Genomic DNA, 27541 nt, shown 5'->3' with positions numbered 1-27541 from the left:
CATTCTTCACTCACGGGGCCATCCCCAGAATGTGACGCGAGACACAAAGCACCTGATCATCACACAGGCTTCATGTGAGAAGACTCTGCCCACCTGGAGGCTGCCGGGAATGTTAGGACACGTTCAAGGTGGGCCAGGCCAGGCTAGGCCATTGGGCAGGTTAGGTAAATGCATGTACAGCTTGTAGTGGGTTTGCTGGTGCAAACCCGAGTAAGCCGAGGAAGGTCTGTACTTGGCATAAGCAGGGTTAGGTACTTGTGAGCCCCCAGCAGCCTCCACACTCAGGATTTGGTCCGGATGGTCAGGTCCACAGGAAGACCTGCTCGAGTCTCAGGGCTGCTGTTGGTTTTATTCCTGCAAAATACTCAAGTATGCAATTCTTATACCTTATATTCTTCATCCCAAACTTATTTAATAGAATATGTGCACCTTTATCAGAAAAACCAAGTCTTAATTCCGTTTTACTCAGTAAAATAATAGCACAAAAGAGAAAATGTTATTTTTTTATTTATGTTAAATAAAAACATGAGCAAATCCTTTTTTAAAAAGGGTCAGAATATTCCTTATGTCTCCAAACCATGGATGCAAAGAACTGTTGAGTGCTTTTCCCTCCTCAGGGTCACAACACACTTCCATGTGGTAATCACCTAGAGACAACACAGACTCTCCAGCCGCTGCTCCGGGAAAGTCGCGCGCAGTACGTGGGCAAGCAAGGAACGGAACACAGGCACAGCGTATTCTGGATACACGTCCTGTGCTGGCAGTGATCCTCAGTACCAAGTATAGTCATCCGGTTTTGTTTTGTTTTGTTTTTTGTGGTTCTGCTGCATTTTTAAGCCATATATACCACCACACTTTAAAGGTACAATTTTTCACAATTCCAGAATTCTATCAACTGGCAGTACAGGTTAAGTAGCCTGTGTGGCAACATTTTATAAATTCAAAATTACATATGAGAACTAACGTCGTTGCGAATTTTGCCACTAGAAATGTGACCCTCAAGGAGCCACCATTTCCAAAATACAACTGGACACACGTTTACAACGTACCTGTGAATTCTAGAATCAACACGTCATTTCCGACATCCACTGAGACTATAGGAGAGTCTCTGAAAACAAGTGCTAGATCCATGGTTTTTACACCCATCTACCCCTACACCTACCACATACCCCACAGTCTAACCTCACCAAAGAGGATTTATCCAAACAGTCATGGCAGGTTTGCAATTCTTCAACCTTAGCTCACGTCACAAAGAGTTTTCTATGACTGGAGTCAATGAGAACTTCTCTGTTAGAGAAAGCAAACATTTTCACCTTTGGCAGACTGCCAAGATGATGCTTTATTATAGAATTTATGAAGCTACAGTTTAATAACTTGCAGGTTTTATTAAAATGAATCAAAAAAATGAAAGAAAAGCAAAGGATGACAATACAACCCCATATCCCAAAACTTTCTAGATTTTTTAGTGCAAGAAATGCTGTATCACTGAAGCATTTAAGAGTTCTCATGAAATCCTAGCAAAAAATGTAGTCACCTCAGAAGTGGTAATAAAAAAAGAGAAAACAACCAGAGAGGCACACAGACTGTTGTTGTTTTTTTTTTTTTAAAGGATTTTTATACTATATTTAAAAAATCACAAAATAAAAAAGGGTTCAATCAACATGTATCTTATAAGTCCTTCCAGAGTCTCTGTATGCAGCAGCCACCCAGGCCGGCCGACGCCTTTTCTTTCTCTGCTCAGCCTGCAGCTCATTTAAGGATCATTGGAGATGACTCGTGCTCTAGTTCTTAAAATCAGACTTGCTCCGCCAAATCCAAGACCCTGAACTTATCCAAATTGTAGAAACATGCTTTTACCACCCGTCCACCAAAATACCTCCCATTCAGATCAACAACAGCTAAAAGACAAACAGAGAGAGCGTCAGTTAATACAGGCGTCCTGTAAGGCATCGCGAGAGCGTGTTCTACGGCTCAAGATCACAAATTGCATTCTTTTATTCTTGACACTTAGCGCTGCCACTTACCTTTAATTGCTGATTCAACCCTCTCAAATTCTAAAAATATTCGTACTGCTTCATCATCAGGGGCACCAGGAATCTGGGAAAGAAATGACAGTGTAACAGGTGAAGTTACCAACGGACATGTAGCTGAAAGTGCTTCCTTCCTTAGCTGGTCCTTGTCCGGGAAGTAATGCAATTACCATCACACAAGACAAGTCAAACACCAGGGATTTGTAAGTACGATTTGTTCTTCATCAAAAACTCCATTACCCTCTGTTGCTTTTCTGGGTATCTGTCTATGAGAGGCACTGTCTTAGGTGCAAGCAATGCAGAGCTAAGTAAGCGGGGCGCTCTCTGACCCTGAAGCAGTCCTACACCAGCAACACCTCAACAGATTATGCGGTCATCGGACAGAATGTGAAACAAGAGAGCAGCCGGAGCAGGATCCGAAATTTAAAGAAAAGATCTGTGTTCAAACTGCCTCTCACATTCACTCAAATTCCCCTGTTGGGCTCTCCAAGCAGCCCCCCCACCCCACCTCCCATTCATTCCCAGCACACCCAACCATGCCACTCAGGAGCCCTCCTTAGGCTCCTGGAAGCTGTGACCCCTCCGGGATACCTCTTCCTCCTATCCAAATCCCACCCATGCGTTTCAAGCTCAGCCCACATCTGATTGCTCTATTTTTTGTGACCAAGTCCCATCCTCGACTCCTGTATTTATAGTGACTACTACAGAGTCTAGCAACCGCACATACCCTATTTTTACATGTGCTTATTTCGCTGTTTCTTCAACTGAACACAACACTGAGAGCACAGCCCACGTTTCCTGCCCAAATGCATGTGGGAGGCACTAAATATACACTTGCCCAATGAAAGCAACCCAAGGCAGGTCCAACTAACTGAACTATTGGGCACATGACAGTCCTGAATCACCAAACTAAACCTCAATCATAAAATGAAACATTTTATTTCTTCACCAAAAAAATTTGAAGTCCTTCTTGTCGTTATGTTTAAAATTGTTATAACCCTGTAAGAGAAGGGTAACTAAGGAACATCTGTCACCTTCAGGTCCTAAGAACACACTCACAGCACACCTTGTCTCTACTGGCTGAAAATGTGTGGTAATCTGTCAGTTACAACTTGGGTTACAAACATCAAAAGAAAACCCTCTTACTTCAAATATCACACATTTTCCAACTTTGCCATATTTTTCACACTCTTCCTTGGTTTCCGCTTCCAAGTCTTCATCTACCTCTCCTGCACCAACCATGTTCTATGAACAAAAATGAGTTAGTTCAAGTATAATTTACAAATACATAAATGAGATGAATAACTTTCTTTCACGATGGCAAATGTTCTCAATCCCAAACGACATGATGAAAATTTTCATACTTGTAGTATGCAAAAATTGGTATTGCTTAACAAAATAAAAATATGTATTTACGTTTTTTAACATGCTGAATTAAAGCAAATTATGACGTCATGGCACATAACAGAGTACAGATGGACACTCTTACTCCATTTACTCATCTAACTGAAAAAAAATGTTCTAAGCTTACGTGCTACTTTCAGTATAAGTTGAAAAAGAGTGTCCTACATGGACTGATGCCCAAGTTAAACATGGCTTACCTACTGCTCGAGGCAAAAGTTAGTGTGTTTCAGGTGTGAATAACGAGCGTAAGTGCATGAATACATTTATGTTGTAAAATAACAAGTGAAATAAGTAAATCTTTTGAGAAACACAACATAAAGACACACACATACATTAGGCTTCAAAGAGTCACAGGAGCATAACTAAGCTGAACTTTTAACAATTTCAAATATTTTAAAGCAATTACTCACTGTGGTCTTAAATACTGTATTTAGCAAAAAAAACAACATTAGTGAAAAAGGAATCTAAAACATCAATCTTAATTAATGGAGTCTAACCAGAAGGATCATTTGCAAAACAAATCATTTTCGGTTTTCTTGAACTGTATCCTCCCTCCGTATCAGGAGGGCGGAAAGCACACACATACAGCCCGGGGTGGAGAGACACGCAAAAATCAGGGTGGGAAAACTGGTTTCAATTCTGCTTCTTACCCTTAGGAGGACCACTTTGGTAGGACACTTAAGTATTTCAGTTAATGGATTTGAATCTGACTTCTTGGATGCATCTGCAGCAAAACATTTAAGACGTGGGCGTGTTAGAACATCGAGTCCAAGTTACGATGACTAATTTAATTTCAAGAGTACTTCCCACTATTTATGTCCTCAGAGTCATCTATAAGCTTTTATGCAATCAGTCTCTGAGCAAAACTGTAGCCTTATGTGTGATGAAAATATCTGCTCCGCTTTGGTACAGGTTTTTGCCATAAATCTACAAGTTTTTAGCATCTCTAATCTGTGATTTTTGCTTCATTCACCTCCTCAGTTCACGTAGCTGACAGCACAGACCACAAACCTTATGGATCAGAGCAGTGGCACATGCAGTGTGGCCAACCTAACAAGCAGCGGACTGGCCAGCCACTGGCTGACTCACCGCGCATACCCTCCACCTCCCAAATCAGGGCGACTGCTGACTTCTTCCTCAGACAGGGCTGCTGGTACAGTTTTCTTCTTTCTTTAGGAAAGGGAGCTAAACTAACATTGCCAAAATAAACTCAATTCTGCTCAAAATGTGAAGTTATGTTCATCTCGTTCCAATATGCCCTTAGCACAGAACAGAATAATCAAATGAAAATAAGACACCAAGTGCTACTTGGTGAAGGCATCATGTAGCAACAGACTGTGAAATAACATTACATCTCACAGAGTGATGGATCTGTAAAAAATGAGAAATCACACTTAAAATGAAAGGGCAGGAAAAAAAAGTAAAGAACTCTAACAGGATGGACGAACTGTGTGTGGCTCCTTCATGACCCAAAAACTAACTAGGACTTCACCAGTTTAACAAGGTCTTTGCCTAGTACAAATCAGCATGAAATCACTTCTCTGAGTGCTGTTTATTTTCTGCCAGTCTCTCATCTTTTCTCCCCTGAACCTTCCTATCTCTAGGTCTGTTTTAAACAACAGATGAGCCTCTGGAGGGTCTGTGTCCACAACACAGAACTGGAATGCACCATAATCCCAAATTCTTGTGGACTCCAGAGAGGGCCGTCCTCTGGCGTCCTCTGGCGCTGGCCCGCCCCGCCCCCGCCCCCGCCCGGAAGGGGGGCTGTGGAGGAGACCCACCTTTCTCTGTGGCGTCACCCACAATGATCTTGCCTCCTCGCTTGCTTGTCTTCTCCACTGACAGTGCCGTGCTCAGTCCCTGCTCGTGCTTCCCAAGACCCTGGCCTTCCCGGAAGCCATACTTCTGCATGATTTTATGTGCTACTGTGCCGCTGCGAGGGAGAAAGAAGGAGCTCTTGGACTGGGAGTCACCGGCTACAGCACAAACCAGTTTCATGTCACAGCGATCGCCTTCTAAAAAGACAGCGTAAATCCCACATGGCTTCAATGTGGTCACATAGAATTACCAACAGGTCATTCGCTAGGAGCTGTAGGGATGTTCAGGATGAAAAAAATGGAAAACAAAAAATTGCCGAAATCCTGGATACCCCAAGACCATCTTGGAGCCAAGGGAAATGCCCATTTCCTACGAGGTTCTCTCGCACCCTGTGAGAAAACACTGCACGTCCCGCATGCCCCAGAGTCAGCCCTGCTCTACAGTTTCTGACCATGGTTTACTTACAAGTGTGCTTTCACACTATGTAGAGCGCCACATTTTTCTAAATAGTACAATAGAGTTTCCAATGACAGCTCCAAAAGAACTCTTAGAGATCATCCATTTAACAGATGGAAAAATATACTGAGGCCCAGATTAGCTGACCAGCTTAAGGCTGACTAGGAGCAAAGCAAGACACCTAACTTAAAATTCTTTCAGAGGTGCTAATGGTCAAGCAAAACCGGAACCTACAACTCGATTCCCAGACCACAGCTCTTTCTTTAGTACGCAGCATCCAAACTGCACTTGGAGGTGCTTCATGGGTTTCTATGGGGGGCCCCAGTGACCACTGCTATTTAAGGCTTGAATCATAGAACACTGCTTCAAGTAACAGCATCACCTTATTGTTGCCCTTACAAATTCCACGTGAACAAGCCAGCCCAGAGCAGAGAAGCCTGAGGAAGGCTGAGCTACGCCACCCTCTACCTTCCTGGGGTATCTGATGAACACTTAATCACTGTTCAAAAGGAATTCAGCAGCACAAGAACCAGCTTCCTATCTGTCCCCCATTCAACACACATCCTAGGGCCAGAGTGGAAATGTTCTCCATCTACGCTGCTCATAGAGGAGACTACTGTGACCGAGGAACCACATTCATCTTCAAGTAATTTAATAACCGCCAATTACCCACAGAAAGCAGCATAGGTCAAGGAGATGGATCCCAACAAGACCAAATACTGAAAACCCTCTTGCAGGGCGTAAGGCCCAGCCGTCTACTCCCACGGGCTGGCGCTCTCTCCGGGGCTCTCCGAGTCAAAGCACAGGCACTCAGGGTCACTGCTGCAGTCACAGCAGCCCTGTCAGAGGCAGAGTGGAGGCCTTAGTGTCATGTCGCCTCACTGACAGCTCACAGCATGAGACACACAGAGGCAACACTATAAAACATTCTTTAAACCAAAACGCAGGCCAAGTCCAGTGGGGGTCAAAAAAACCCAAAAAACAAAAAAACAAATCCTCAAGCCCCACCAGAAAGTCAACCTTAAAACTGAATTTTATATGCCGGCAAACAAATTTTAATTATAGTCAGAATGACTAAGTGTTTTAAACCCAAACTGCACAATCACGATCTTAAAGCAAATGGCTCATTTCATTCGCCCTTTGGATGTAGCATATGTCAGCTCTAATTTGTAAGAGCTACTTTGTTCGCAAATGTTATAAAAATCAATGTAAGTAATTATCACAGGAACTGCTCCTACCTATAGACTCTAACACTGTATCGAAGTCATTCAAAACTTCCATCGGAAGGCTTACTGCTGAATCCAAAACCTACCAGTGTCAGGCCGGAACACCCTCCACAGCACTCAAGCGCTGATTCTTAGGAAGGACGCTCTGTGACCGAATACACCAGTGTCTCCCCATAAGCTCGGGGGTACCCTCATTCCCCAACAAAAGCTGCGTCTACTGACAAGGCCGGCAACACTCCACACCGAGGCTCGTCCTTCTCACGCTACTGAAGTGAGCGCACTCAGAACCATTACCCCATGTTGGCAAGGAAGGAGTTGCCAGGTCCGGTCGGAGATCTAGGTCTGTCTTGTTCCTCATATACGGGAGGAGGGATAGCAGCTTTGGAAGACTGGGAGCGAGGTCTTGAATCCTCTTCGTAAGGGAAATCTCGGGGTACTAATGAATAAAAATAAATCAGGTTTACCAAAATACTACAAAAGAATTCAGAACTAAATTTAAGTAAATCAGTTACTTACAAGGAGTTAAGAAAAAAAGAAATCAGTCTCACAGCCACCACATCACATTTTTAAAAACCAGAGGCAGAACACGGTCTTCCTGATTCCTGCTTTGCTCCCCTTGCTTTTATCTCCTCAAAAAAATTTTTAACGTCCTACTGAAATGTTACTCACCTTTTAAAGTGCTCTAAAATGACAATCTGTGCCTAAAACTTTACGATGTTCTCTATGTTCCAGGCAGACCCAACTAACTCAATTCTGCTGCTCACAGCGTTTTGGGTACAGGTCTGAAGATTCTACTCTTGCTACCTCGTTAGCCTAGTAAACGAGGGTCTTTGTGATCAGGGACCATAACGCCAGAGCACTGAACAGGGAGGCTTTAAAAAGACCTAGATGCTTGGGTTCCACTCCCACAGACTAGGATTCTATTGGGGCTTATGGTTTGTCAGGTGTTTTCACATAAAAGGTATTTAACAGTGGGGCGCCTGGGTGGCTCAGTGGTTTAAGCCTCTGCCTTCGGCTCAGGTCATGATCTCAGGGTCCTGGGATCAAGCCCCACATCGGGCTCTCTGCTCAGCAGGGAGCCTGCTTCCCCCCCCTCTCTCTGCCTGCCTCTCGGCCTACTTGTGATTTCTATCAAATAAATAAATAAAATCTTTACTAAAAAAAAAAAAAGGTATTTAACAGTATCTTTTGAATTATTTTCCTTAAAAAGATAACATAAATTGGGCAACAGGTATTAAAAAAGCGCTAGGACTGGGCGCCTGGGTGGCTCAGTGGGTCAAAGCCTCTGCCTTTGGCTCAGGTCATGATCTCAAGGTCCTGGGATCGAGCCCTGCATCGGGCTCTCTGCTCAGCGGGGAGCCTGTTCGCCCTCCCCCCTCTCTGCCTGCTTCTCTGCCTACTTGTGATCTCTGTCAAATAAATAAATAAAATCTTAAAAAAAAAAAAAAAAGCACTAGGATGACTGGATTTTCTTGGGATCGTTTAGGTGTGGTCCAATCCAGAGGATACAAAAATGATCTAGATGCTGTATCAAAGTTCAATTCCAACCCAAATATTCTAGAATAGATCACCGGGAGAAGAAGCAGCAGGTGAGCATGTTTTGGCAATCTAAGTAAATACACACGACACGTGGAAGGAAACGAACTACACAAAAATCTGATCGAGGAAGGCACTGCCACCTTGTGGAAGGCCATGAATTTAGCAGCCTCCAAACCCCAAGAGTAGGAAAACCGTAAACTGAGCTACATTTGTTCTAAGCCAACTCCAACTATGAAATGTTAGAGAAAATAAAATAAATTACTGAAAAGCAAAGCATTTCACTGCATAAAACACAAGGCTCAGCCTGGTGTGAAAACTTCCAAAGCACAGGAGTGAAGGGCGGTCGCCCCCTTGGCCTCCCTGAAGCTGCTCCGTGGTGGGGCCAGAGGATGGGTTTTCCGGCCATTACCCTTTACGTGCAGAACAGCTGGCTGCTTCCAGCTAAGACCTCCCCTGACCAGGCCCCAGATGTGGGTCAGAATAACAAAGGACAAGAAACAGATACGTACACTCTTTGTCCTTCTCGACCAGAGAAGTGGGTGGCGCAATGGCAGCTCCGCCCATACCTGCAAGACACGGGAGCAGCCACCGTTAGAGGAGGAGACCCTCGGGTGCCTCACAGCCCGTGCCCTACCACACCCCTTCTGGGGGGCGGGGGGAGCGGACACCAGCCACCTCGTCCCTCCTGCTAACATTTACGAGTTCACCTCTGAGTCTGGGATTAAAAACACAGAAAATGGGCAAAACAGAGGCAGACAAAATCATCTTTTTCACAGCAGGCACTCAAGAGCCGCAGAATGCAGTTCATGAGTCAAGGCCAGGTGAAAGGACGCAGCCCAGAGCGCGCGGTCCCTCAGGAACCAGCAACACAACCTCCTGAGAGTCTGCGGCCTGCGGGGTGGTTCCGTAGGTGTTATCTCCTGTAGGTGTGAGAGACCTTACTCCTTCCGAGGAATAACGGGCAAAGACAGAATAAAACCCAGCTGCCCGTGGCACCAATGCTCTCGCGCACGACCCGGCCCACGAGCCTGCCCACTTCCTTCCAGGGCGTCCACCAGCAGAACACCTGTTTGGAAAGGTGGGTGCTTCTGGCTCCTGGGCTGTCGCCATTCCTGCTCCTGTTTCCTGGACAATGACGACACAAGCACCAAAACAGACCCCACTTGCCACCCAGCAACTGGAGAACACGCATGGAGGACATAAGAATTTTTCATTCAATACAAACCCTAACATGCATATTACAACGTAGTAGCCAGTGAAACGATCAAAACAATAAAGTGTCAATTAAAAAGAACTGATTACACGGGGCGCCTGTGTGGCTCAGTGGGTTAAAGCTTCTGCCTTCGGCTCAGGTTACAGATCCCAGGGTTCTGGGATCGAGTCCCGCATCGGGCTCTCTGCTCAGCAGGGAGCCTGCTTCCCTTCCTCTCTCTCTGCCTGCCTCTCTGCCTAATTGTGATCTCTGTCTGTCAAATATATAAATAAAATCTTTAAAAAAAAAAAAAAAGAACTGATTACAAACCATGCGGCGCCAGCGTTACATAAGGTTTCACAAAAGCAACTCCTCCAAAGCCACATTACGTGCGTCACGGAGAATGCGGCCGGACTAGACAACACACTTATGAAAAAACAGGAACCTGAATAAAACATGTTCTTTCTGAAATACCTCGTATCATTTCTTTTTCACCTTGTCACTAAGACCCAGGTGATGGTTGACTGATACTGAAAAAAATCAGCTCTGAGTTCAGAATAAAAAATGTAGGTGATTACTGGAAATCTGCCATCAATCTGGTTAAAATGTGAACATCACTCTGTTAACAGCAGCATGCAGAACAGCTATAATGCCATTATTTTCCTAATACTAGACTGTATGGCTCCTGTTAACATTAAGAAAACAATGTCCTTAATATAGAAAACACAGCTCCTTATCCAAAGGGCAGCCAATCTGTACGCTGGCAAGGTTAAGACAAACATTCAACCTATACACTGGCTTCTAAAACAAATCAATTAACATTTGTTAGTTGGTAAGATAATGGATATGGAATGTTTAACACAATGCCTGACACACAGTTAACTCTCCTCTCCATTAGAAAGACAACATAGCACCTGACTGACCATGCTCAGCATGTTTTTTTTAAATTGAGGTGTAACTGCCATAATGGCCTCTCTGTTTCAGGTGTACAGCATAATGACTTACTGTTTGTGTACACTGCGACCACAGTAAGTGTAGTTAACACTGATCATACACGGTCTCAAATGTTTTTTTTACAATGAGGGCTTTTAAGATCTACTCTCTTAACAACTCTGAAACAGGCAATATAGTTTTATTAACTACAACCATGTTGTACACGCACATCCTCATGATCTATTTTATAACTGGAAGCTCGTACCTGTCTGCCGCCTTTGCCCGTCTCGCCTACCTCCCACCTCCACCTCTAGCAACTGCCCATCTCTTCTCTCTGTGTCTCTGAACTTGGGTTTTTGTGGTTGCATATAGTAAGCCTCCTATAAATATATTAAATTCTTATCTGCACTGAAAGATTAAGAATTCTAAATTACTACAGACTTGTTCCTTTCCAACTCAATCAGTACCTTAAAGTTTACATTAAACCCTGAAGCAGCGTTGGCTGCACCCTGCGGAGGGCCAGGCTTGCCAAACTGCTAGTCATTCGAGCGCGTTCATGTACACGGACTTATGCCGCAACTTTACGGTAACATGACTCTTAGGTCCCATGTTGAAGATGACCACGTGGGTTTTCAGGCACATGAAGACCTTGGATAAGCTGAACAGCGGACCTGTATTTAAACAGCAGTAATTCCCTCTGTGCCCTGGATTCCTCACCTTCAAAACAGAGATAATCACAGCTCCAACTTGGAGCTGTGTAATGAAGCAGGTCATCTATGAAGGCGCTTATTCGACCAGTACCTGGTATCCCATAGACAAGCAGAAGACCTACATTCCTCACTTAAATAAATCTCAACCTGTCCACCAAACTGGTCAGTTAAACCAAGGAAATCCCAGCAATTAAAACACAATGAAGTTAATATTAGAAGCAATCCATTCTCTCAAGAATGAGCACTACTTAGCTATCTAGAGATCACGCAGAACTCAGCTCTAACACAAGGACAATTCTGCCTGTGAAATTTTAGAGATGGAAGGGGCCGTATGAAGTGCTTGGCTCAAATTCTTGTCGCCCTGCTCTCCACAGACCCTGAAAGAAACCAATGTCCAGAGAAGCTAAGGGATTTCCTTAGATTCCTGCATGTTAGTGGCGAAAACTGTGGGAACGAGTGCCTTGACTCTCTGCTCATGCTGAACAGACACATGGCTGGCGACAGAGAAGAGGTCTGTGTGATGCTGCTGTCAGTAAGGAAACTGGTACGTACTTAAGGTATCCCCGAGATCTCCAAGCAACACACGTGAGAAAGTGATCTCGAAGCACAAAGTGAAAATAGGATGTAGGTTAAAACTGTTATGCAAACACGCTCTGCCGGGATTCCAGAGAGAAAATTACCCAAATCGATGTCAACTGAACAATTTACCAAGTTGGACAAGAAAAGCAAACAGCAGGATGTCACCATGTTTGAAACGTGACATTTACGTTTCACGCCTTACTTCTTTTCCGCCTCTCTCGCTCATAATCTTCATCTTCATCAGAATCTGGATCTGGTCGCCTCGAAAACCCACTAGCTTCATGTCTGTCCTTACGCCTCCTGCGGTAACAAAGGCACCAAATATTCATTACAGAGGAACCAATTTAGAGATGTGAACCCAAGGATGTCACCTTGACTTGCTCTTGGTTAGAAAATATCAAGCCTTCTCTTTCCCACTGAACTATTAATTTGGGGGGCTGGGAAGGAGGCACATGTGCAAATAACTGGCTGAAGACTAAATGTAGTAGAAGTGAGCAAAGTGAGAAAAATCCAAAATATTAAACTGAACAAATTTAACGGGCACATGGATATAAGTAGCAAGAGAAAAGTTTCCTTGATGTTTACATCTTTGGATTTAAAGCATATCAACAAAGATAATACAATTAACATTCAATATTTATAAAATAAGAACTACAAATAAAGCCCTTTTACCCAAACCTTTAAAAAATATAAATAAAAGATGTATATACACTTTTCAAAATTCCATCTCGCTCAAAATTAGTTAAACTTAAGAAACATTTTAAGTGTTTTGTTTTATCTTCTAAAGTAAGCTCTACTGCCCAACATGGGGCTTAAACTCATGACCCTGAGACCAAGAACCACATGCTCTACTAACTCAGCCAGCCAGGTGCCCATAATGTTTCAAGTATTTAAATAGTTATGATTCTAGTAGAACAGGAAAAATGCCCAATTATTCAACTCCAGATTTCTAAGTTTCTTTTTTAACAATTCACCTAGAATGTTTCCTTCCACGTTTTCTGCATCTGGACGTGAAGTCTGCTCTAGCGTTTGTTTTCACGCTGGAACGTAAGGGCAGGCACACTTTGGAGCTACTGGTTTGGCTCCAGACCACCACAGTAAGGCTGATATTGTAACCAAGGGAACCAGAGTTTTTGGTTTCCCAGTGCATAGAAAAGTTATGTTTTCACTATCCTGTAGTCTGTTAAGTGTGTAATAGCACTCAGCCTTAAAAAAAACAAGTATATACCTTAATTAAAAATATTGCTAAAAAAGGCCAACCACCCTCTGAATTTTCAGCAAGTCATAATCACTGATCATATCACCATAACCAATCTGATAGTGGAAAGTCTGAAATACTGTGAGAATTACCAAGTAACAGAGACATGAGGAGAGCAAATGCTCTTAGAAGAATGGCCCTGAGGGACTCCTGGGTGGCTGAGTCAGGCGAGCATCCAGCCCCTGCACTCAGCGTCAGGAGACGGAGCCCGCTGTCAGGCTCCACGCTCGGCACAGACTGCTTGAGCGTCCTCTCCCTCTGCCCCTCCTCCCACTTCCACACACACTCTCCCTCTCACATACGTCATCTTTAAGAAAGAGAGAGAGAGAAAATGGTGCTGATGGATTGGCTCCATACAGAGCTGCCATTCTAAGATCGATTTACTGGCGGGGGAGCAAGAGGGGGAGTGGGAGAACCTCAAGCAGGCTCCGCACTGAACGTGCAGCGGGAAGCAGGGCGCCAGCTCAGGACCCCAAGATCAGGACCTGAGCCAAAAGCAAGAGTCGGATGTTCAACCAAATGAGCCACCCAGGCGCCCCACCACAAACTTTTAATTTGTAAAAAATACTGCATCTGCAAAGCACAGTAAAATGAGGTATGCTTGTACAAAATCTTAAAAACAGACTGATTCCTTCCGATGACTGCTTAGAACAACCAAGAAAACTAACTTCAGCCTTACAGACAGCACAAAGGTTCACTCATTAATATCACAATGATATTTCAATGTAAAATATCCTCGAATCCAAACAGAGCCTTACTTTTCTCTCTCTTCTATTTCTTTTTGTCTTTCCAGCTCCCGCTGTCTCTGTCGTTCCTCTCTTTGGCGTTTCACTACTTTCTCATAATCATTAGGAAACATGGGATCATATTCATCAGCTAAAGGAATCAGAACTTCTCCTGCAGAAAATCCACTGGGAACAGGATCCTGAGGAAGGTAAAAATGCCAGACCATGTATCATCCTCATGTTTGAGAATTTTACTCACAGTCAAAGAATATGAGCAGGGGCTCTGCAGACCACCCATCTGCCTCCTTTGTTTTACAGAAAAGGAAACAGAAGGAGGGTTAGTGACCTGACAGAGCCACACACGAGGTAGCTATGTAGCAGCTGAACCAAGAGTTCCCCGCTCAGTTTAGTATTAATTCCATAAATACCTTAGGGCATCTTGCTGCAATTCCTAAACAAGCTGCCACCATCTAAAATTTCAAGCAATACATTTGACTCTTTATAATAAACAATGAATATTTTCATTTTAATATGTCTCTATGAAAACTTAAATAAATAGTCCATGAATAACAATCATTCTTGTGGTCATTTTAGATTCTAATTTTAGATTCTGCTTACATGGAAACATGATATATCCAGAGTTCGCAATAAAAGCAGAAAGGCTTTCTGAAACCTTTTGGAATACACATCCCTTTCCACGTGTGCAGCATTTCAGGAACTGAGTCTGGCACAGGTAGATAGAATTCCCTTCATCATTCATTCTCTTAGGGTCCACTAAGATCATTTTGCATTTTTCTGTATATTTAGAAACTGAGGCTACTCTTTGAGAGTAAAAAGGTAGCCTTAAAGAAATCAGAAAAACAAAAGGTAGACAGAGCACAGCTGACCTGAAAACGAGGACCTAAACTTCCACACTTTCATGTTAGTTTTCTTAGCATTAACTCCTCCTCAGTTATTTGTGAGAATGAGATGCTTTAACTGGTCTCCACAGGTACCCCACGCAAGCACAGGCTGGGACTAAGGTCTCTAAGGGCTCACCCTGCACTGCCTTCAAGAAGGACACTGCCCACACTCACAAAGGCAGGACAATTGTTCATAAAATGTATTTTGTATTTGAACATAAATACAAAGAGCTTATGTCCACCATCAATGGATCTAAATCCCATCATTCCTGCATTACACGGTACCCTCTGATGTTTTGTAAATGTGAACACACATTTCAATGCTTCCTTAGAACTAAAAATCAGGAACCACGATGTCCTATGAGTATATGAGAAAAACAGCTATAATCAGCTTCAGGCCTGAACAGTGGAAAGTTTACCCAAATCTATTTAAGGAAAGGTTCCCAAAGCGTAGTTACGAATTTGCATTCATATAAAAGACATTTTAAAAAACACAGAGGCACATGAACAAGATTTTCTTTTAGTTATTATTCAGACAAGACAGAAACTAACAATTAACTCTTCAATTTATATAATACTATCACCACAGAGTTTCAGACAGAACTAACTGTCAATACCAAGGTTAATTCTTTGTCATTTCAAAATCTGAAAGTGAACAACTTTTACTGTATAAAACCTGCTGAGTGGAACAATGAGACATCATCTCAACATGCTATCAAGAGTAAAGTGATCTGTCCAGTTTTTTTGTTTTTTTTTTAAAGATATTTAAACGTTAACACCCCAACGCTGGAGAATCTAAAACACTCGTATGCTGTGGGGATATCACAGAATCAAGACACAGTAACAGAAGACAGTGAACCAGTTTTTGATGAGATGCAGTCAGGGAAAATTAGGTAGATAATCTGTGGGGAAAGTGCTGACTGATGAAGAATCCCCAGAAACCTCTCCACTGAGGGACCCCTTTCCTCCTCGACAGATGATCAGCCTGCAGGACCAACACCTGTTCTTCTGGCCCAGAAGGCTCAGGATAAAGGCAAACGAGGGGAGCAGACTGCAACCCAGAACAGTCTGGACTAAATCTAAATACAGAAAGGAGGGGTCATGCAGTTGGGACTGTGTCTCAGGTTCATTTGGGTTCTTTCTAAGGGGTGTGGGGGTGCGGGCTGGGACAAGGATCTTGCTAGAAAGAGCAGTAACCGCATATTCTAATTATTAGCCTTTCGGTCATTTTTCATCAAGCCATTTGTGTGCACAGTCACATCACACTCCTGCAGTCACACTGCTTGACTGCCACCTGCGGAAGGACGGACGTTCCCTGATGGTGGGCGTGGTTTTAACCACAATCTACGCTGAATTCACTTAGCCCTCATTCTGTGTCATCTGAACTATGTTCTCTGTTATCTTTGTCCAGATCCTCCCCATCCTCACTAACCCGTTTACAGAGCTGACGATGTCTGTTTCTTTGTTTTCAAGATGATGTAAAATCGCTGAAGGTAATCAAGGTTCGGTTGACAGAATTTCAACCTTTTCTCTATTTTCATCCATGATAAGACGATAAGCACTAACATTCCTTTTTGACAGTAGAAATTAGGAACAACCCATATATCCAGCTTTAAGTAAACTAAATAAATTATAGTATACCCATCTGAGGAAGTACACTGAAACCATTAAAATGATCATATAGTCCTGTACTTTTTAACACAGACGGTCACCATAAATAAAGTGAGAAAAGCAAGTCAGAGAACAGTAGACAGAGGAGGCAGAGAATGGAACGCTATTCCAAAACATAAAGTTTTTAACGTCTAGAGGGTAGGAGTGAAGTCCTACTGTTTTCCTTTCTGCATCTCTCCAGTTTCTGATTTTGCTATGATGCACTATTTTACATTCAATACTAATTTTTAAAATTCAGTTGAGAAGGACACTGGCTAGCCTACAAAGACCCACTGAGGGGGATGGTGCTCTGAAGACACGCAGGTGAAACAGAAGAGCCCATGGGTGGGGGTGCCTAGGGCTCACCTTCAGGCCAGCTGCGACGTGCGGCGGGGTGTCCACGATCTGCCGGTCGTCTGAAGAGCCGCCTCGCTTTAGGTCAATTACTGGGGCAAGTACTGTACTCTGTTTCGTTCTCTGGCTCTAAAATCATGGAAAAACAAAAGGACACTGAACCTCCAAACTAAAACTCATACTGTTTATAGTAAAGCTTCGTGGTCTCTGTAACAAGCCTCCAGATATGACAAAAGCAATCTTAAAGCAACAGCCTTTTAATTTAGTTATTACCATTACCACATACCAATTACTGTAGCCTTTTTTTAACAACACAAATTTCCTCTATTTTGATAAAAGGTTTACAGTAAGCTTAGTTTCTTTTATTTAAATGTGCACATATATAATATACGAGAAAAGCTCTAACACCGATTTTCCCTCTGAGCACAGGAGGGCACGTCTGCAGCGGCACGACCCCCTTGGAGTGGTGGCAGTCCTTCACCAGGAACAGGGGTGCCTGTACATCCTCAGCAAACGCTACCTGCGGATCAGGAGCTTTCCCCTCCCAGTCGCATTTAAACTTCTGCCTCTTTTATTACGAACGCACAGAAAAAACTTTAAAGAAAGAGGAGCGTCCTCCTTTGCGTCCCAGCAGCCACTGTCCCCGCGTTTCCACATTTTCCTCACGGCGCGGTATTCCGCACTAAACCATCGGAAAGGAGGTTGGAGACTCACAACGCTTTCCTTTAACCTCCCCAAACTACAGACTTTCTTTTATGTAGGCGCAGTACTACCACCGCACCCAGTAAAATCAATGATCCCCTGCACCATTTCCCATCCAATGTACACTCAGGTTTTCTAAACTGTCCCCTAAAATGACACTTAAATAGCTGATTTTCTTTTGAACCAAATCACACCAAAGTTCCACAACTCATTTGATTGTTAGAGCTCTCAATTTAGAAAAGATTCCTTTCCCAGCGCAGAGCCTCTGTCTCCTATTTTTCCCGACACCTGTAAAATGCCACATGTTCTAGACCAGTCTGATAACTTCCTGGCGGTCTAGTTTCACTTACTACTCTACGCCCTGTAATTTCGGAAAATAGTGCCTCCCAGGTATGGTGCTGGGCTCCGTTTGGCCCCAGCGCTGCAGCCCGTGGGGTCGGGCTGTCCGGCAGCAGCGCGAACCTCAGATGGGCAGGACAGTGACCATCTGGTCTTGTGCTTATGAAGCTTTGACGCCCCCTGTGCAATTTAAAGGGTTACAGGTTTTCACTGTTATTACTACAAAAGGCTCAAACTAAACCACCTTCCCTCTTGAATTTACCAGTGCTTACAATGTTAAGCAAACAAGCCTAATCCAATCATTAAACACAAAATCCACCAAAGAAATACCACCGGTGAGAGGACAAGGAGGGAGATGATCAAAGCACGGACTCCTCTATGACCCCACAGAGGAGAGCGCAGCTCCATCTTCCCGGTTTATGTGAAATTGTCTCCACCAAACACCTTTACAGGTTTGGTTAAGCCAACCTAGTACTGAGTAATTTATTAGTCAATTAAAGCTATGAGAATCAATGCAACGTACCTTAACTTCCCTTCAAGAAGAACAAAATACTAACTTCACACAGCAATCTCAAAAAGATAGAAGAAAGTTAGCAGAAATGATTTCACAGGCCGGTTTTTATTCTGACCTATCTTTTAAAAACCCATCTGAAAGCGCAGGAGACAACCAGGTAGCTGACATCACTCTACTGGAGAAGGGAAAACCTGGCAGGCACAAATTAAACGGAGGCAGATGCTACAGAGGATGTCCGAGTCTAGACTCCTGCTTCTCAGCATCTCACACTTTTGCATGTGAGTGAAGTAATTGCACAGAAAAATCGGTACGTGATGAATACATTTCATTAAATTTTCTAGTACATTTTTTGAAAGGATCTATTTTCTGAACCGTATTTTATATAAGCTAGTTTTTAACCTACAGTAAACACGCTCTGACTGGAGAAAGAAGTGATCCTGAAGTTACACTGGGCAGGAGAAAACAAACTGGTTAGATTTTTAAAAATTTGGCTGCAAGTGATCTCTGAAGCTGACAATTATTTACACTGGTAGTTAGAGAATTAGCCCGGTTTCTAATCTGTGTACATCCAGTATAGTCTGACTTCTCTTCTGCTTTGTTAGTCCCCACTGACCTAAGACTGTTCACGAGGTACATCCACTCAATCTAACTGAATTTACGTCCTTCAGCGCGACACTGCTCCTTACGGCCAGCGCCATCTCACTAAAGGGCCTACCAGGCCTTGAAGAATGACACATGACATTTTACTCTGCACACATCTCGTGTGCAGAGTAAAAATTACATGAAATTCAGAAAGATCTAAAAAACTTACCAATTTAAAAAAACTAAAGGGAAAAATAAGACTTCCTTTGCTGATCTTCCCTTCACGTAGGGTGAAAGTTTATAAAAACAACAAAATTCTGTCTCTCTAAAAATACTGGCATAAAAAAAAGTCCATCTCGTCATGATGAAGATGAAAAAGACAAAAACCCTCATGACAAGAGCTGACAAAACAAACTAAAATTTTCAGACACTGTTGCTTTACTGGTGGGTATCCTGACCCTAAAAACCTTCCAAGCGCTGAGCACTGGCGAGAGCACGTCAATACGGCCACCGACTGAGGAGGTGGTAAAGGGAAAGAAAAATAATTCCAGAACTTTAAGAAAATGTTTATGATGTAAAATTCCAAACACAAAATGTCAAGAGAACAGGTTCATGAATCCTTCAATCTCTCTGACCCGGTGACACCAGCGACTGCGTTCTGGGTGTCTCCTCACCTTCCCTGCCCAAGAGTGGATTAATTTAAAGCAAATCCCCTAAATTCAAACTTTTTTTTTTTTTTTTTTTTTTTTTTTAAAGATTTTATTTCTTTACTTGAGAGAGACAGACAATGAGCGGGGAGGGTCAGTGGAAGAAGCAGCTGCCTGCTGAGCCGGAGCCGGAGGCCGGGCTCAATCCTCCTGAGACAAAGGCAGTTGCTGAACCAACTGAGCCATCCAGAAGCCCCAAAGTCAAACATTTTATCAGTAAATATTTCAACAGATCTCTAAGGCAGGTTTTCTTAAGTTCTTGTTTCATTATTGGTTTCCCCTCAAGAAACTTTGTAATACATTCTTCCCTGCCCATAAAACTTCACCACAGATGTACTATGTATCTGTTCACGTACCTGATGTGTATCTGTGCTCCACACATAAGAAGAGCAGTTTTTACCCCATTAAGACAATATTCACCCCCTTCAGGGGGATACAGCCTCCACTGGGTTATATGCTCTAAAACATAAGGGCCTTAAAAAACAAGCAAATCAGATACTATTCTTGTTCCTACAAGTGTAATACTCAGTGGATAACTGTGTTCGGAATGTCTTATATGTCATTCAGTTTCAGTTGTCATCAGTGCCCAGCACGTATACAACAGGAACCAACCAATTCCTCCCCTAATACATCCGGCCGACACATGCAGACCAGCCTGAGCCGTCACTAACGCAAACAGATTATCAATTCCTGCACAGCCTCACTCCTCCGCGGGCCGCCTTCACACCACCTACCACCAACAGCAGACTCCTAGAACCGGACTCAGGAACACAGCGAACGAAGCAACACTTCACCCACATTTTCGGCCAACCTCAGACATACCGAATGAAGCCTGAAAACCAGGGTCATTGCTGGAAACAGTCCTGCTTTTTCCTTCCTTCCGATTCCCTGAAACAGTTCTATTCCCAGGACTGGAGAAGCACAATCACCTTCCCTCCGTACTTCTCCGCGCGCAGGGCCTCTCCCTGTAGACACGTTTGCCCTCCGCATTTGCAACACAGGCAGAGGAGAAACCCAAGTACCCGTGCTCCCGAGGAGGAATGCTCTTTGTAGATCTCTGCTCCCACCCGTCGGGGCATCTTACCTTGGCCTGCGTCAGGGCTGCCTTCTTGACCTGAAGCTGAGACTGCAGAAGTTTGAAGTTTTTGGACCAGCCCTCCGTTTTTGAATCACTGGTCTCCACTCCTAGGTCATCGTACAGGGACATCTTCCCAGTTTAACGCTGAAAGGCAAGGGGGAAGAGGCTTAAAGGACGCAGACTACAGGAAGGAGTTCACATCTTTCCGTGTTAAAATAACTCAGTATCATGGAATTTTAAAGGTGAAGGGTACTGGGAGAGAACACCTCGTCCAGGAAGCTTCAGCAACAGAAGCCAAGACCGATGCTGCCAATCACTGCCCCTTCTAATGCCGGATCCGCGTGTTAGTTTACAAATAAACTTGCAGGATCAAGTAATTCAGGAGTGAAATCATGCAATAGACCTCTAAGGCAGATCTACGCAGATCTATGCTGCACTATTGCATATAATGATTACTAATAATTTCATATTGCCAATTTTATGTATCCAATTCTTAAAAGTTCTTTTTTGTTTCAACAAAAAGTAGAAAATTTACAACAGTGCATTACCAGGTTGACTTAGCACTATTAGCTATGTTTTTATAAAGAAGAAATCTAAACATATGCCTAAAAGTTTAAAGAAAAACAGAAATGACATGATGTGGTATCACGGATGCTGTATTTTCATAAATCCTGAATGATTACTGAGGAGAGCAGAGAGCAGATCATAAACAGCCTGACTTCCTCATATTCCACCAACCTGAAGTTTATAATCTCTGAGAACACCTATTACTAAGATAATCAATAATCTACAGTAAGTGATCAATACATAATATCCTTGCTGATCAGAGGAACATAAGACAACAACAGAAAAAGCCAGAATTCCCACTCAGGAAGCCTTATCAAGCTGGGCTGGAGTAAACGCAGCATTGCTGGAGAAACCTACTAGATGCCACCATTAAAGCCGAGCCTCCTACAGAACTGGGACTCTGCGAGATAAATCTGCCCAAGGTCACGGTGGGAAGACCCATTTCAAACCTAGTCATGGGAACAGCACAACCTAAATCCCTACTATCACCTTTTTAAAAAAATCAATGTTCTGGGTGAAACCACAACAGAGACCACTTCCCAAAATTTAAAAAAAAAAAAAAAAAATCAAATCTCCTTCTCACAGATGGAAAGAGAAAAAAAAAAAAACTTCACGGAAATCCTGAAATTGCACAATTTTCAGCATAGGTACTTTCTGATTTATGGACACATTCCAAAAACTTTTGTCAGTTCCCAGGTCCAGGCAGCATTTTGCCATAGAAACCGTGTTAAACAAATCCTGTTTCACCTGTGTCTGTCTCTCAGAAAGCGAGGGTAATATAGACGAGAAGGAAAATATTTAATCTTCTCCGGTTGTGTCTGACTCAGGGCAAAAACTTCTCTCTGGCATGTTTACTACTTCTCCGTCCTCTAAGGCTGGTACTCTAAGACTCTGCCACCGCAACATCCTGGCCAACCTTGGTCCCACTCTGTGTGGGGTGGCTACCAACATTACCCCCTGCCACCCCCCGGAAGAGTTGGTCGGGTCTGAGCAGAGCAGCTCTTGACCTGGAAGTCAGAGCCCAGGCAACTGTTGCTGCTTTTCGGTTTCTTCTATTCCTTAATAGGAATAGGTTTGATTTCTAAATGCAAGGCCCCCAAGGCAGTACAGAAACAGGGGGAATAAAGGAGAGCCCAGGGTACTGGCGGCCGACTGCTCTAATGAATCACCTACAAATCGAGGCGGGCTTGCATGTTCTCCTCAGTAGGCTTCTGTGACAACTCACCCGCTCGGCTGATGGCACGAACAAAGAATTTCCTAGACAGCGTCTCTAACAGGGAAATAAATGCCCACTGCCTGCAGTGCCAGACAAAGTGAGCGTTTTACTCAGGAACTTGGCAGCCCATTGTCACGTTACGCTGGAGTCACTGAGGCAATAAAGAAACAGCAAGGAAAGCCCCTGGTGGCCACTTCAGAACCCGTTTTAATCCACACTCTGGGAAACCCCAGGAGCACCCGGATCCAGCCCAGAGTCCGCTGCTCTCTCCCCAGACTATGACCACGTCTGACCCAGACAGAGCTGAAAAGGAAGGCAGGCCAACTGCACAGGTAATGCTCTATTTGCAAACCCCTTCCAAGCCATCTTTCCAGAAACTTCTGGCCAACACGAGTGCCCAGAAGAGCAATGCACCGGAGAACTTCAGAGGCTTTCATGCACCTTCTGCAGAGCCCACATGATATTCAAAACGAATCATTCTTATCTAAATACATATCCTTACACTTTAAATTTCATCTGAAGAACTCGGAGCAACAGCAAAGAAAAACAATGCTGAATGTCCTGGCTGCTCCTGTGGTTCTCGAACTACTTCAAGAATGACATGCACTTTTCATCCAACCCAGTCTACCTGTCTGGGCTCTCTTCATTCAACCAGTCACTAAACGAAAGCCCAGTTAACCTGTGGGTTCAGTTGTTTTCTCTTTCTTTATACTCATAAAGGCTAGGGAAGACAAACACATCCTGGGAAACAAATACAAACAACGAAGCTTTCAGGGAAATTACAAACAGATAAATTACCAAACTTTGTTAGCAACCCAAACTCTGCTTCTCCCTGAACTTCTTCATAAAAAACTTCAGAACCTCATCAAAAACGGTATTTACAAATATGTTTGTGCCAATGGAAATAGGTTAACCAAATACCCACTGAACTATGAAGGGAAAAGATTAGCTTACCCATTTTTGCATCTCCGATTTCTGGCACAGGAAATAAACAAACATCTGCTGAGATACTAGTAATTAAGTCAAGTCTGTGCAGCCACGTGAATCAGCAGGGAAACGACACAAGGCCCGAGGTCCCACTAGGAAGGTAGAGACGGGCAAAAGGTCTGGAGACAGATGGTTCTAATGGCTGTACAGTGTGTACGTACCTGCTGCCGCAGTCCCGCGCACTTAAAATGCTTCAAATCCCAAGTGGTGTGTGACATACACTTGGCACACACAAACAAAAGACGAGGTAAACAGGAAGGAGAAGCAGCAGTGGGGGAGAGGGCCTGAGGTGACAGGCTGCTGACGGACACTAGCACATCTGCCTACAGGAAGCGTAAACGTCCATGCAATTATTTCCCCACATTTGGGGGCAAAAGAAAGTCCAACAGTACAGAGGATCTGCTCCTCCACCAGAGTTCTTCCACCCAAGAATCCAGTATTTCGCCAAGATCCCACAGCTGAATCAATGAGGTCCCACGGGGCCACACTTCCAGTGACTCCACTTCCAAATCGAAGGCGGCCTGCTGACCGTTCCGTCTGATTCTCCTCCCTCCCCACGCTTCGAAAATCACTATGCAGCAGAATCTTACGTTCATCATTTCTGTTCTCAAAACTTTCGAAAACACACTTCAAATATTAGAAGCTGATGTCATCTCCCAGCATCTGCTGCTTTTCTGTGAACACAGAGCTTCTAGATCAGATCTGTTAATCACAGAAAACGAGGAAGAGCTTTCTTCGCTTTTCTCCCTGAAACAGGACTTCGAACCCACAGAACTGGATTAATCACAGCAACAACACACGTGTCATCCATCCACACACGTACGGCCTGCTTTCCATTACTGGAATGCTACAGCACCGGTGAATTTGCCAAGAGTCAAAATCTACTTCCTGATGCCCACCCCCTCCCCATCCCATTCAAGTGATTTCTCCAGCCCAGGGGTGGGCAGCACCCTGCATCCCATTCCCACTAATTCCGGACTATTCTTTGACATAATGTGATTTCCTTAAAAGGTCCCACATTTTGATTTCAGCTGTTTGAAGCACTTCTAACATAGCAGAGTTGATTCATTCGCTCTTCCCACTGCAGTCAGGGAAATGAACAAGCACTGAGGAGACCGCCCGCACATGAACTTAACCTAATGCCTGCTGAGACGTCACAGGGCAGAACACATTCACTTCATGAACTCTAGTGACAGGTAATAAAAACCAGCGTTAACATTTGGATACACTACAAGCCAGGGACAAATACAAACACGGACCTGAGACTTTTAGAACTTTAAAATACCCGTTACTTTTGTATGGTAACACCAGGCTTTGATCAACGCATCTTTCTTGATGCACTGTTTTCTTTTTCCTTAAGAAGAAACACGGTAAACACGGTTCTGCCAGAAGAACGATGACTTGATAAAATTCTACCTAAGCTGGCAAAGTATTTTTTTAAACGTGCAACTAGTAGAAAAACCATGGAACGAGTCCTCTCAGAAGCAGCCCACCTAGCTCATGTCACATGATCTCTGAAGCCTTCGGTGACTGCCACCCCCACATCAAGTCCTCGTCCTCGGTGTCTTTCCCCTGAACACACTCGGAGCAACTCCCATAGGTTACGCGGCCTGCTGGGTGACACGCCTGTCTCTTCCCCTGTTTCAAGGCCCTTAAAAGGGCTGTTTTTGTCTTCATCTTTGTATCTCCAGCTGAACACCATGCTCTGAACACTGTAACACTTTGTAAATATTTTCTAAATGCTATCAAGTGCACCTACTTAATTTACGTTATCAAACAATAAGATCTTCAGATCAGCCTTTTAAGGACACAACTTATTTTAAGTGGTTGGTATTCGACATACGTGTGCTAAATTTTTTTTTTTTCAAACATTTTATTTATTTGTCAGAGAGCGAGCGAGAGCGAGCACAGGCAGACAGAGTAGAAGGCAGAGTCAGACGGAGAAGCAGGCTCCCTGCGGAGCAAGGAGCCCGATATGGGACTTGATCCCAGGACGCTGGGATCATGACCTGAGCCGAAGGCAGCTGCTTAACCAACTGAGCCACCCAGGCGTCCCATACGTGTGCTAAATTTTAAGTTGCACACCGTCATAATGGGAGAAAAACCACCACGACCATACAACGGAGTCGAAGTCCGAGTTCTGAGCACCTAAAGCAGCCGCATGGTAAGAGACCTTTTTAAAAAACCATTAAATAGATACTCATGTAACATACAGCAAAAATGAAGCCTAAAGAACATGGGGAAGTATGTACAGACAGAAAGGAAAAGCAAGGGGACTACGGGGCGGTGCATGTTGATGTTCACACAAAAAAATACGTAATAAGCAATGAAAGAAATCTGCCCAGCTGTAAAACTTACAACGGCTTTTTAAAGAATAAAAACATTTTCCCCCTGTATGTCCACCTCTGCCACCCTGGTTACATTCCTTCTGAGGCTGGAGAGTCTGGCAACACAGTCCAAGAGAGTCGCCTGGAATGTGGGTGTGGAACAATCTCTCCTCCGCCATCCACTGTTATGTCGGCCTTGGGGGATTACTAGCCCTGGATGTTCCCTGACGATAACTGAAAACAAACCGGGTAAAAAAGAAACCCCTTCTGCACATTCACGGTTGGGAACACACCGACAACCCCCCCCTTCCTGTTTTCCATAAAGGCGATCTTCAGTTGTCCCAGAACTCCGCTGGTAACAGCCCATCACACCTGTCACACTCCTGTCTCGCAACCTACCCGCTCCAAGCTGTACCGCAGGCCGCACGTCCCTTAAGAAAACTCTACAACGCACCTTCTGTGTAAGTTCCTAATGCACAACCCCCCGTTCCTCAAGTACCTCTGTTACGGTGAATATGGCGGTGACCTGTATCCCCTAAATGTGCGGAAACCGAGGTGCATCCTTTAAAAGCTGCACCTGCCGCCAGGAGACACAGTGCTCAGCGGCCCTTCCCCAGGACACGCCACTTTCCACCCGGAGGCCTGGCGCCAGCAGCAGGGGCCTTCGGCGTCTGCCCTGGACGGCCTTCTCTCGAGCCCACCCGTCCAGCCGCTCCTCGAAAGCACCCCACCTGCAGTTTCCAGAACGCGCGACGGCGCTCCCCCGCGGCGAGCCTGTCCCCGCTCGCGCGCACCTCACCCAACGCGTCCCAGACCCCGCGCTCAGCATCACCCGCGCCGGGAAGCCTCGGGTCAGGCCGGGCGCGGGTTCTTACTCAACGCCGGTTTCCCGAGAGCCCAAACCCCCGGAGAGGAGGAACCCGGTCTTCCTCGGCCCGCGTCCGCTGCTCGGCGCACACGGTCCGGGCCAGGGCAGGTGCCCCGGGGCCATGCCTGCGGCCGGAGCGTCGGGGCTACGACGCCGCCTTCACCAGGTCCGGGGCCGAGGCCGCCGGAGCTCCGCCTCCCGCCGCGCGTCCGGGGGAGCCCGCGTCGCCGAGGGACGTCGGCATCCGGAGCCCCCCGTCCCGCCGCTCCCCTGCTCCGCTGCCCGGGCGCTGGGGGCGGGCACGAGCGTGCTGGGCCCCGGGGGACACACGCCCGGCGCCCGGGGTCGAGGCCCCGGGGCGACTTTGTCCAGCCCGGACCGACGGAGAGGGGAAAGGAAGCGTGCTCGGGTCGGAGCGAGGCAACACCCGGACGGGAAGGGGAAGGTCAGGAGGACCGGGAGAGCTCAGGGCCCGGTGACCCGAGGCGCATAAAGAGGCGGCGGCGGCGAGCGCGAGGGGCAACACGGCGGGTCGCCCTCCGCCGGGGCCGCGGCCACGCTGTCCGGAGGCCAAGGGCTCGGCGGCTGCGGGGGGTTCGGCCCGGGACCTCTCGGCCCCCTCACTGCGCGGCCTGAAGCCGCGGCCTCGCGTCCAGCGCCGCCCGGGGACGCGCTCCCGCCCCGGCTTCCCGCCAGGCCGCCCGTCCGGACGCCGCCGGGGGAGCCACTTACCCGGCCCGCCCGGCCGACTCTCCCCATGGGCCGCGGCGGCGCACCGGGGCCGAGGCGCCGCGGACAGGGCGGGCTGGGCGCACTCGGCGTAAGCCCGCGGCCGCAAGACCCGAACCGGCGCCAACCCCTACGCCGAGTGCGCGGGG

At 45.3% G+C, this 27541-nt stretch overlaps 1 protein-coding gene across 2 annotated transcripts; it reads right to left on the bottom strand.

The window, feature by feature from the left end:
• Window positions 1–489: 489 nt before the first annotated feature.
• On the bottom strand, window positions 490–27541 carry RBM17 (RNA binding motif protein 17). Of its 2 annotated transcripts, none has more exons than XM_059183742.1 (12): window positions 27396–27541; window positions 20705–20842; window positions 16789–16905; window positions 13904–14070; window positions 12090–12187; window positions 8983–9039; window positions 7229–7370; window positions 5216–5367; window positions 4085–4158; window positions 3177–3275; window positions 2025–2097; window positions 490–1898 (listed from the first exon to the last, which is right to left on the bottom strand). In XM_059183742.1, exons 2-12 carry the CDS (start codon window positions 20825–20827, stop codon window positions 1795–1797), a joined length of 1206 nt encoding a protein of 401 aa, XP_059039725.1. In that variant the 5' UTR covers window positions 20828–20842; window positions 27396–27541; the 3' UTR covers window positions 490–1794. The 2 variants fall into 2 exon arrangements, with proteins under 2 accessions (XP_059039725.1, XP_059039726.1); XM_059183743.1 differs by lacking the exon at window positions 27396–27541 and adding an exon at window positions 26671–26798.

This window comes from Mustela lutreola, chromosome 8 (genome assembly GCF_030435805.1).
Source record: "Mustela lutreola isolate mMusLut2 chromosome 8, mMusLut2.pri, whole genome shotgun sequence".
In the NCBI taxonomy this organism is placed as follows: domain Eukaryota; kingdom Metazoa; phylum Chordata; class Mammalia; order Carnivora; family Mustelidae; genus Mustela; species Mustela lutreola.
The sequence above is the reverse complement of the archived record's forward strand: the minus strand, read 5'-3'. Positions and strand labels throughout refer to the sequence as shown.

Bases quoted from the DNA above. Each gene is read 5' to 3' on its own strand.
- RBM17 (XM_059183742.1), bottom strand. From the start codon at position 20,827: ATGTCCCTGTACGATGACCTAGGAGTGGAGACCAGTGATTCAAAAACG. The intron at 14,071-16,788 runs GTGAGCCCTAGG...TACCTTCCTCAG, and splicing joins ACGTCGCAGCTGGCCTGAAG to GATCCTGTTCCCAGTGGATT. The intron at 5,368-7,228 runs GTAATGGTTCTG...TCTCCCTCGCAG, and splicing joins TCCTTCCTTGCCAACATGGG to CGGCACAGTAGCACATAAAA.